The 12455-nt window shown below is 39.8% G+C and overlaps 1 protein-coding gene across 5 annotated transcripts in view; it reads left to right on the top strand.

Moving 5' to 3' along the window:
• Positions 1-12089, top strand: part of tpd52l2b (tpd52 like 2b) — a 74942-nt gene extending 62853 nt beyond the window's left edge. For all 5 annotated transcript variants that reach the window (XM_068000477.1, XM_068000478.1, XM_068000475.1 and 2 more), the window contains one exon: positions 11088-12089. In XM_068000477.1, the coding sequence (XP_067856578.1) occupies positions 11088-11195 (108 nt within the window). In that variant the 3' untranslated portion in view covers positions 11196-12089. The remainder of the gene's footprint in view (positions 1-11087) is intronic.
• Positions 12090-12455: the final 366 nt, after the last annotated feature.

Raw genomic sequence — 12455 nt, 5'->3', positions numbered from 1 at the left:
AATTATGACTCTTCCATCAGACAAGCGTTCAGATAGCACAAAGGCAGTGAAAGGGTCAAGAGAGGTAGAGCTGGTATCGTCAGTGTAAATGTAGAAGCTGCAGATTATGTCACGCAGATGTGGAAACCAAGTTATACTGCCAAGTTGTGCTCTTTTATTTTAAAAAAAATCAGCTGATTATTTGGGGAGTTGGGAGGGGACAGGGATGAAATTACTGTAGCTACCTTCAGTTCAAGAGCCAACACCTGTACGGACACAACTGACTGAATTACATCATAATGTGCTGGAATTTCTATGATTCTCTCTGTTTCTTGAACTTTGACAATGAAGCGTTTTATACTTGTCCTCATGTTTGACATGATTAGATTTAAAATGTGTGTGTACGGCTCAACACATAAGTGGGTGCTGTTAGTCATTAACGGTTAACGTTCTCCATGACTAGGCAACAATCTCTATAATTTGTCAGTATTGAAAGTAAGACTATTGATACTCATGCTGCATCATCTTTGTTTTGATCAAATCAAGATAATTATTGTTCTTTCAAAGTTACAATTACACTTTATAGTATATAAGAACAGCGATTTATGATGATTAAGTCATTCAGTTTTTAATGAATGGAATTCCTGGACTTTTACTGTTGTTTTGAGAATGTATTTTGTGATTCTGTCCATATTTGTGAAGACTGTAAACCAGTGGCCTAGATAATGTACCCCAAGTCAGCTACTAAAAATTCAGATTTGCCATTGATGTTTTCTTGGGTACAGTGGTGTCAGTTGCTCCCGTCTGCTTGTTGAAGCCCCAGGTCACACTATAGTATAATAATACCCCAATGTGACTTGAACCGGATATTCTTGTATTTCGCATGTGTACTTCAATCTCTCCAAAGACAGAGTGAGCAAGCACTTGGTAAGGCGAAGCTTTGTACATATCCTTGAGTAGCTTTATTTCACAGCACATGAGCATATAGAGCAACCGTTGTGAACGGATTCACTTACTTCAGTCAACACAACTTGTCTTTGTGTGATAACATAAAATAATGAACATGCTATGCTTCTCCACATCAGTGGGTTGTCTTACTTAAACAAAATAATCCCTCTACATTCTGGCCTTTAGCCTAGGGCAAAACCACCTCTTCCTGCAATTTCCAGTTTTCTCTCCTGACTATCATTGCAGAATCCAATAGTGTAATTTGGCAATGAACCTGTTGAGTTGAAATGAATAGAACTGTCACAGCAGTAATAATTGTGAACTATCATTAAAATGTTAACCACCTTTTATTATCTCTCTAGCAAGCTGGTTCAGACATCCTATCTGAACTTTAATTGATATCTCCCAGCCTTGCTGTCCAATGAATTTAACGTAGAGCTAAATTTAGCATATATTACACCAAATTCCCCCTGTAGCAGCATAGTCATAAACCCCAAAAAAGTGATATCAACATTCTAAGAAAGGAGTCTGCAATATAGGATTCAAGTATATTCCCTGATCTTCTATGTTAAAACCTCAGCTTACACTAAGTGTCACCGTGGCTCCGTTGGTAGCTTTCTTGCCGGAGTCAGAGTTGTGGGTTCAAGCCCCACTCCAAAACTCGAGCATGTAATCTAGAGTGACACTTCAATACAATGCTGAATGAATGCTGCATTATTGGAGGTTCCATCTGCATATTTAGATGAAAGTGCTACTCGAAGAGCAAGGAGTTCTTCCACTGTCTTCGCTTACTTTCATTCCTCAACAAGATTGTTAGGGATGAGGAAAGCCTTTCAGCCCATCTTCATCCATCCAGAATGATCCTAAAAGACCTCCCATTTCAGCAATCAATTGTTTCTTAAAAGATTCCAGGGTTTTCCTATCTACTACTCTTCCTGGAAGTCTTTGTTACATTGACTACTCTTTATGTGAAGAAGAATTTCTAGTCATCAGCTCTCAATTTATTTTACTAGTTTGAACTATGCCCCCTTGTCCTACCCTTTGTAGCTTAATTTAAAGTAATATTCCAGATTTACCATTTCTATTCTCATAAGTATCTTGTATACTTATCTAAAATCACCCCCAAATGTGTCTCTTCCAGCTAAAAAGGCCAAGTTTCTCCAGTTTTTGCTTGGAGCATGAGGGGGGAAGATCCAGTTGTCATGGTCCGTGTAGGAACCAACGACATAGGTAAAACCTAGAATGAGATTCTGCTGAGGGAGGTTGAGGAGCTAGGATCTAAATTAATAAGCAGAATCTCAAAAGTGGTAATCTCTGGATTACTACCTGAGCCACGCGCAAATTGGCATAGGGACAAGCAGATCAGAGTGTTAAATGCATGGCTGAAAGTGGTGTGGGAAGAAGGGGTTTCGATTCATGGGGCACTGCCACCAGTACTGAAGAAAGAGGGAGCTGTTCTGTTGGGAAGGGCTCCACTTAAACCGGGTTGCGACCATTGTCCCGGCGAATTGAATAATTAGGGTGGGGAGCGGGGGGGAGAGAAGAGTCAGGTGAGGGGAAATTTAGAAATCTAAAGTTAAAAGACAAGGCAATAGAGCAGCGTAGTGATTTGGGTAAAGATAAGCAGAGTGTGACAGGAAGGGACAGAGACCTTATCGGAAATAGTGAATCAACGAATAAGGTCAAAGCAGGGAATAAGGTTTAAAAAGTTAAAAATAATGGCTCTACATCTGAATATCTGCAGGGTGACCAAGGATGGGAACTGAACATCCAGGGGTATTCAATATTTAGGACAAAAAGGGAAAGGAGGTTGGGTAGCATTGTTAGTAAAGGAGGAAATCAATGCAGTAGTGAGGAAGGATATTGGCCCCGAAAATCACTATGTGGAATCTGTACGGGTGGAGCTAAGAAACACCAAGGGGCAGAAAACATTGGTGGGAATTGTCTATAGGCCCCCAAACAGTAGTGGAGATGCAGGGGAGGGTATTAAACAGGAAATTAGAGACGCATGCAAGAAGGGTACATCTATAATCATGAGTGACTTTACATATAGATTGGTCAAACCAAATGAGCAATAATACTGTGGGGGAGGAATTCCTGGAGTGTGTACATGATGGTTTTCTAGACCAATACATTGAAGAACCAACTAGAGAACAGGCGATCCTAGACTGGGTATTGTGCAATGAGAAAGGATTAATTAACATTCTTGTTGTGCGGGGTCCCTTAGCGAAGAGCGACCATAACATGATAGCATTCCTCATTAAGATGGAGAGTAAAGTAGTTGAATCCGAAACTAGGGTCCTGAATCTAAAAAAGGAAATTACAAAAGTATGAGGTGCGAGTTGGCTATAATAGATTGGGGAACTTTACTAAAAGGGATGACGGTAGATAGGCAATGGCTAATATTGAAAGAAAGTGTGCAGGAATTAGAACCCAAAGGTAGGGGAGTCTATAACGAGGGGGCACAGATTTAAGGTGAGAGGGGAGAGATACAAAAGGATCCAGAGGGGCAATTTTTTCACTCAAAGGGTGGTGAGTGTCTGGAACGAGCTGCCAGAGGCAGTAGTAGAGGCGGGTACAATTTTGTCTTTTAAAAAGCATTTGGACAGTTACATGGGTAAGATGGGTATCGAGGGATATGGGCCAAGTGCAGGCAATTGGGACTAGCTTAGTGGTATAAACTGGGCGACATGGACATGTTGGGCCGAAGGGCCTGTTTCCATGTTGTAACTTCAAAAAAAAAAACAGTTATTCATTCCTGTCTGGCGCAAAAATAAAACAGGAAAGGTGGCTTACAAAAGAAATTCAGGATAGTATTAGATCCAAAGAGGAGACACATAAAATTGCCAGAAAAAGCCTGAGGATTGGGAGCAGTTTAGAATTCAGCAAAGGAGGACATAGAGATTGATTAAGAGGGGAAAAATAGACTATGAGTAAACTAGCAGGGAACATAAAAACTGACTTAAAGCTTCTATAAATATGTCAAGAGAAAAAGATTAATGAAGACAAATGTAGGTCCCTTACAGTCAGAAATGGGGAAATTATAATGGGGAACCAAGAAATGGCAGAACAATTAAACACATCTTTGGTTCTGTCTTCACAAAGGAGGACACAAAAAATGTTAGGGAACTAAGGGTCTAGAGAGAGGGAGGAACTGAAGGAAACCAGTATTAGTAAAAAAAAAGTGATAGGGAAATTAATGGGGCTAAAGACTGACAAATCCCCAGGGCCTGATAATTTACATCCCAGAGTACTAAAGGAAGTGGCCCTGAAATAGTGGATGCATTGGTGGTCATCTTCCAAAATTCTATGGACTCAAACAGTTCCTATAGATTGGAGGGTGGCAAATGTAACCCCACTATTTTAAAAAAAAAGGAGGGAGAGAAAAAACAGGGAATTACAGACCAGTTAGCCTAACATCAGTAGTGGGGAAAATGCTCGAGTCTATTATAAAAGATGTGATAACAGAACACTTGGAAGGCATTAACAGGATTGAACAAAGTCAGCATGGGTTTATGAAAGGGAAATCATGTTTAACAAATCTACTGGAGTTTTTTTGAGAATGTAACTAGTAGAATAGATAGGGGAGAACCAGTGGATGTGGTGTACTTGGATTTTCAGAAGGCTTTTGATAAGGTCCCACACAAGAGGTTAGTGTGCAAAATTAAAGCACATGGGATTGGGGGGAATATTCTGGCATGGATTGAGAATTGGTTGACAGACAGGAAACAGTAGGAATAAACGGGTCTTTTTCCGGGTGGCAGGCAGTGACTAGTGGGGTACCATAGGGATTAGTGCTTGGGCCCCAGCTATTCACAATATATATCAATGATTTGGATGAGGGAACTAAATATAACATTTCCAAGTTTGCAGACGACACAAAGCTGGGGTGGAATGTGAGCTGTGAGGAGGATGCAAAGAGGCTCTAATGTGATTTAGACAAGTTGGGTGAGTGGGCAAGAACATGGCAGATGCAGTATAACGTGGATAAATGTGAGGCTATCCACTTTGGTTGTAAAAACAGAAAGGCAGATTATTATCTGAATGGTGATAGATTGGGAAAAGGAGGTGCAACGAGACCTGGGCGTCCTTGTACACCAGTCGCTGAAAGCGAGCATTCAGGTGCAGCATGCAGTTAGGAAGGCGAATGGTATGTTGGCCTTCATTGCAAGAGGATTTGAGTACAGGAGCAGGGATGTCTTACTGCAGTTATACAGGGCCTTGGTGAGACCACATCTGGAGTATTGTGTGCAGTTTTGGTCTCCTTATCTGAGGCAGGATGCCCTTGCCATGGAGGGAGTGCAACGAAGGTTTACCAGACTGATTCCTGGAATGGCAGGACTGACGTATGAGGAGAGATTGGGTCGACTAGGCCTATGTTTAGAAGAATAAGAGGTGATCTTATCGAAACATATAAAATTCTAACAGGACTAGACAGACTCGATGCAGGGAGGATGTTCTCGATGGCTGGGGAGTCCAGAACCAGGGGTCACAGTCTCAGGATACGGAGTATGCCATTTAGAACAGAGATGAGGAGAAATTTCTTCACTCAGAGGGTGGTGAACCTGTGGAATTCTCTACCACAGAAGGCAGTGGAGGCTAAGTCATTAGATGTATTCAAGAAGGAGATAGATATATTTCTTAATGCTAAAGGGATCAAGGGATATGGGGAAAAAGCGGGAACAGGGTACTGAGTTCGACGATCAGCCATGATCATTTTGAATGGTGGAGCAGACCCGAAGGGCCAAATGGCCTACACTTGCTCCTATTTTCTATGTTTGCTATGAATGCACGAAGCATTCCTAACAAGATAGACAAATTAGTGGCACAAATAGAGATAAAAGGGTTTGATCTAATAGCCATTACAGAGACGTGGTTGCAAGGTGACCAAGGTTGGGAACTAAATACTCCAGGGTATTTGACATTTTGGAAAGACAGGCTGAATGGAAAAGGAGTGGGGGTAGCTTGATAAAGGATGACGTAAAGACAGTTGCGAGACAGGATCTTGGCTTGGAAGATTAGAAAGTAGAATCAGTGTGGATGGACATAAGAAATAACAAGAGGCAGAAAACACTGGTGGGAGGAGTTTATCGGCCCCCTAACAGTAGCTATGCCATTGGACAGAGTATTAATCAAGAAATAATAGGAGCTTGTAACAAAGCTAATGCAATAAAGTGGGGGACTTTAATCTTCAAATAGACTGGGCATATCAAATTGGCAAAGGTAGTCTGGAGGATGAGTTCATAGAATGCATTAGAGACAGTTTCCTAGAACAATACGTCGTGGAACCAACCAGGAAACAGGCTATTTTAGATCTTGACTTGTAATGAGACAGGATTAATTAGTAATCTCATAGTAAGGGAAGAGTGATCATGTGATGAATTTCACATTGAGATTGAGAGTGACATACTTAAGTTTGAAACTAGAGTCTTAAACTTAAAGCCAATTACAAAGGTATGAGGGGCGAGTTGGCTAAGGTAGATTGGGAAATCAGAATGTAAGGTATGACTGTAGATAAGCAATGGCAGACATTTAAAGAAATATTTCAGAATTCTCAACAAATATACATTCCGAATATATATTCCATTTGAGAAATAAAAACTCCATGGGAAAAGCAATCCATCCATGGCTAGCTAAAGAAGTTAAGGATAGTATTAGATTAAAAGAAGAGGCTTAGAACAGTAGTAAGGCTGAGGATTGGGAGAGTTTTAGAAACCAGAAAAGGATGACCAAAAAATTGATAAAAAGGGAGAAAACAGAATGACAGCAAACTAGCTAGACATATAAAAGCAGATTGTAAGAGCTTCTACAAGTATGTAAAAAGGAAGAGAGTAGCAAAAATAAACATTGGTCCCATAGAGGCTGAGACAGGAGAAATTATAATGGGGAATAAGGAAATGGCAGAGACGTTAATCAAATATTTTGTACCTGTTTTCACAGTAGAAGACACAAAAAGCATACCAGTAATAGTGGGGAACCAAGGGGCAAATAAGAGTAAGGAACTTTAAGTCATTGATATAAGTAGATTAATAAGTACTAGACAAACTAATGGGACTAAAAGCTGACAAGTCCCCTGGATCTGATGGCCTACATGCGAGGGTTCTAAAAGAGGTGGTTCAGAAATAGTGGATGAATTGGTTGTGATCTTCCAAAATTCCCTAGATTCTAGAATGGTCCCAGTGGATTGGAAGGTAGAAAATGTTACACCTCTATTCAAGAAAGGAGGGAAGGAGAAAACAGGACACTACAGGCCAGTTAGCCTGACGTCAGTCGTCGGGAAAATGCTGGAATCCATTATTAAGTACGTGGTAACAGAGCACTTAGAAAATCATAACATGATTAAGGCAGAGTCAACATAGTTTTATGAAAGGGAAATCATGTTTAACAAATTTATTAGCATTCTTTGAGGATGTAACTAGCAGGATAGATCAAGGGGAACCAGTGGATGTAGTATATTTGGATTTCCAAAAGGCATTCGATAAGGTGCCAAATAAAAGGTGGTTACGCAAGATAAGGGCTCATGGGATTGGGGGTAATATATTAGCATGGATAGAGGATTGGTTAACGGACAGAAAACAGAGTAGGGATAAGTGGGTCATTTTCAGGTTGGCAGGCTGTAACTAGTGGGGTGCCGCAAAGATCAATGCTGGGACCTTAGCTATTTACAATCTATGTTAATGACTTAGATAAAGGGACCAAGTGTAATGTATCCAAGTTTGCTGCTGATACAGTAGGTGGGAAAGTAAGCTGTGAGGAGGACACAGAATCTGAAAAGGGGTGTATAGACAGATTAAGTGAGTGGGCAAGAAAGTGGCAGATGGAGTATAATGTGGGGAAATGTGAGGTTATTCACTTTGGTGGGAAGAATAGAAAAACAGAATATTTTTTAAATGGTGAAAAACTATTAAATGTTGGTGTTCAGAGAGATCTGGGTGTCCTTGTACACGAAACACAAAGTTAGCATGCAGGTACAACAAGCAATTAGGAAGGCAAATGGAATGCTGGCCTTTATTGTAAGGGGGTTGGAGTACAAGAGTAAGGAAATCTTGCTACAATTGTACAGGGCTTTGGTGAGACCACACCTGGAGTACAGTGCACAGTTTTGGTGTCTCTTTATCTAAGGAAGGATATACTCGCCTTAGAGGCGGTCCAATGAAGGTTCACTAGATTAATTCCTATGATGAGAGATTGAGTAAAATGGGCCTATATTCTCGAGTTTAGAAGAATGAGAGGTGATCTCATTGAAATATATAAGATTCTGAGGGGGCTTGACAAGGTAGATACTGAGAGGTTGTTTGCCCTGGCTGGAGAGTCTAGAACTAGGGGGCATAGTCTCAGGATAAGGGGGTCGGCCATTTAAGTCTGAGATGAGGAGGAATTTCTTCACTGAGGGTTGTGAATCTTTGGAATTCTCTACCCCAAAGAGCTGTGAATGCTGGGTTGATGAGTATATTCAAGGCTGAGATAGATAGATTTTTGGACTCTAGGGGAATCGAGGGATATGGGAATCGGGTGGGAAAGTGGAGTTGAGATCGAAGATCAGCCATGATCTTATTGAATGGGGCTGTATGGCCTACTCCTGCTCCTATTTCTTATGTTCTTATAACTCAGACTTTTGGCTGTAAAGATCAGCTTCGTGGTTTTTTTTTCTGCACTGCCTCCAGGGCTTGAATGTCTCCCTTGTGTCTCTGCTGCCAGAACTTGTCCACTGGACTCGATGCAATCTGATCGGAGTGCTATACGGTTTAATCATGACTTCCTGTGACTTGTATTTTACCGTTTAACTATGCAGTTCAACATTCTGTTGACTTTGTTGATTGTTGCTCAGCGTTGGTTAGACATGCTGGATGTCAAGTTTACTAAGACTTCTTGATCTCTTTTTGCTTCATCCATAGCTGTTTCAACAACATTCGTGGAGTATGTCTATTGTTTATTTTCTTCCTATGTGTAATACCTTATACTTAATTACATTAAGTTTCATCTGTCATTGTTTTGCCTACTTGCATATTTTATCCAATTCATTCTGTAAATTCTTAGCTGCCTTCTCCAATTCAACTGCCCCTTATGGTTTGGTATCATCTGGAAATTTGACTACTTTGCATTGAGTTTCTGAATCTAACTTATTTTATGTAAATTACTAACGATAGTGGTCCCAACACAGAGGCCAGAGACATCTCGCTGAGTATTGCCCTCCCCTCCCCACCTGTCATAACTCCTCTAATGAATACTTGTTTTTTACCCATCAGCCAATTTCTTATCCATTCCAAGTGTTTACCCTGGACTCCTACAATGTTGAGTTTAACTAATAGCTTTTTGTATGGAACTTTAAGTCTAGGTACACCACATCCTAGGGCTTTCCATGGTCCACTTGGCAACTTTGAAGTAACAACCCAAGGAGGTTGGTCAGGAAGGATCTTCCCCTTCTGAATCCATGCTGCCTGCTAGGTTATTATTTGTACAGATAATTCCATTATTTTACATGGAATGAATTAATTGCGCTGAGTCTGTGTTGCCCCCTTTTTGAATATAGGCACCAGGTTAACCCGTTAATAATCTACTGGTACCTTCCAGAATCCAGACCCCCTCTTAATGATTGCTAAATCTCCTCCTTCCTAATCTGTCTCATTAATCTGGGATTAATACTGTCTATTTCTGGGAATTTGCTTGCTTTAAGCCCTTTAAGGCTATGCAGGACTTTTGAATAACAGAGGTAGAAGTTAATGAATTTATCTGTTTGCAGAGGACATGTTGCTGATGAATTCCCTTGTGACTAATTGGAGAAAATAATCATACACAGTATTTTACTATTTTATGTTCATCTGTTTCAAGATCATTTTCATCTTTTAGGATTTTTAACCCCTTCTCTGATTGGTTTCTTAATGTTGTAGTACTGAGAGAATTTTTACTATTGTGTTTAGCCTCTGCTATGCATTTTTTTCTTGGTTCTTTTGCTTATCTTTTTAATGTGTTTCTGCATTCTCTTATACCCAGTGAACCCTTTCCCTCCATGCAGGATATGTAGAAATTGCTTTTCCTCTTTATTTTACTTTTAATTTGTTTGCTAAATGATTTAGGTTTGTTTAGTCTGAGCCTGTAGGTATTAGGAATGCATTTATCCTGCATGTTCAGCATTATTCCTTTTTAAGATGTTCCACTTGTCCTTAAAAACAGATTAGCTGCATTTAATTTGCTGTTTGTGGGACCTTGCTGTGTTCACAAACATAACAATACTGTACTCCAAAAAAAAAATTGGTTGTGAAACGCTTTGGAGATATTATGAGGCACTACATAAATGCAAGTTTGTAATGTGTTGATCACATTTTTAAGGTGCTTATTTAAAAACATTGCCAAACATTCTATCTGACATAATGGGCCATAATTTGCTATGGCAGGATATCGAACTGTGTCTGCCGTTAGTTAGACTTGCCCTTACACGTTTCGGTTTTAAAATTTTTTGCATGGCAAGTGGCTGAAAGTGCGAGCTGATAATGTCACAGCGAGGGGAACAGGGCAAGCAACTGTGTATCTCCTTAACCAATCAGATTGAAGGATTGTGAAATTAACAGCAGAAGGACTGAGGAAGTAGTGTAAATTAGAGTGGATGAAGTCACTGTCAAATCAGGAAGAGAAAGAGGAATAGCGAGGGAAGGAAAGAATGGATTAAGAGAGTGAAAAGACGAAGGAAAAGTTTTTTAAAAAATTAAGTTTTACATTTTTAAAATCTCCAACAACAATTAAAACCTGAAGGAATGAGACTCCACACTTGTAATAGTTAATTTTCAGCGCCAGAGAGGCTGACTCGCAGTACTTAGCACCTTTTAGGTCATTAAAAGGGTACTTAGACTGAAATAGACAAGACTTAACTTTCTGTGGCGAGTTTAGTTCTTGTCTACTATGCAATACAGCATCTTCACACTGTTCAATGATGAGTCAGACAGCAAGACACCATTTTCGTGAAGCTAACAGCGGAGCAGTGAAACTGGGACAGCAACTTTTGGATATTTGAGTTTAACCGCACATCTGGCCTTTGCGTGAAGTTGCAGTACCATTTGTGCATGAATAACGACGAGCACCATTAGCCTCACTGTTATTTTGACAGCAAATTATGGCCCATTGTAACAGCACTAGCTGTATTTTCTAACATTGTGTTTTTTTTTCAGGCTAAGGTTATTGGAAATGAAAATAACAGCAAAGATGGCTATCATACTCCTACTGCTACAAGTCCAAGTGCAGAGGAAACACTTCCACAAGACAGTGCACCTTTCTGAGAAAGAGATGTTCTCTTCATACCTGACTCACTGAACCCTCCAAATCTACACAAGTTGAATTTAATGCAATTGCAAACATCACATGTTAATGTACATATGGTTATTTGATGCCCATTTGGTGAAAAAGTATATTACTGCTGATCTTCTGGAAATCTGATAACCATTTTGTAATATGTAAAACTTGAACAAAAATATTGCCCGTCAGAATTCTTCTATCGAATTTGAAAGAGCTTGAAATTCTCTTTAGAAAACTATTGTCACTATTTGAAAACTAGCTTTGACTACCTTTAAAACCTCAGTTTCAACACAGTAGCAAGCACTTGGCACACTACTATTAACTCAGATTCATATCATACTAGCCTTACTTTGTGCTTTAATAACACTTTTATATGTATGGGCCAACTCTGGGACATAAGTAGATAGAATTTCCAGTACTATTTAAGCTTGTATAGGATGCTTATGTGCCACATCAGACATAATTTTGAGGAGTGCTTATTTGGACAGGGATTACTTCTGCTTTTGTTTCATGTCCAATGGCTTTAAATATGTATGTTTAGTACATTCATGTTAGTGACTGAAGCAAGCTGAATTTTCTTTTTTTAAAAATAAAAAAGCCAAATATACTAGCTGGTTACAGGCTATGGTTTATATCCAGTGGGCTATAAGGGATATAAAATGTGAAATCTTTGGGTTTTAATGGAATGAAACACAATGTTGGTTTTAGTTTAGAATGTTTTGATGCATTATGGATAATTGTCTGACAGTTTCTATTTGCAAACAAACGGTGGGGGTTGTTCTGCTGTTCCATGTATGCCAGGATATAATTGTACATTTCCCTTTCTATCACTAGGATGCTCACAATTAAACATTGGTTATTAAAGCATTCCAAAAGAATGTGTTTTTTTTCCTGATTGATCTGTAAACCATATTCCTTTCTCTTTCTCTCTTCCACCACCCCCACACTCCCGTCTTGTAATTTTGTTTTCTGAGAGTCGGCAGCACTGCCAATACATTAAAATCTATCAGATTTTTCTATTAGAAATTTCACCGACAACTGGAGGCTGGTAATGAACATTCTACATTTGTTTGTGTGGATCATGTGTGGGGGAGGGGGGGGGGGGTGGAGTACTGGCAGACTTGATGGGTTGAATGGCCTGTTTCCTTGCCGTAACATTATACGATTCTAGGATTCTGCACACAATAGCATGCAATATAACTGGCTGGTTCCCACTATTGAAGTACAGTATCAATGGGTGCTGT

Source organism: Heptranchias perlo, chromosome 19 (assembly GCF_035084215.1).
Source record: "Heptranchias perlo isolate sHepPer1 chromosome 19, sHepPer1.hap1, whole genome shotgun sequence".
Classification (NCBI taxonomy): Eukaryota; Metazoa; Chordata; class Chondrichthyes; order Hexanchiformes; family Hexanchidae; genus Heptranchias; species Heptranchias perlo.
The sequence above is the reverse complement of the archived record's forward strand: the minus strand, read 5'-3'. Positions and strand labels throughout refer to the sequence as shown.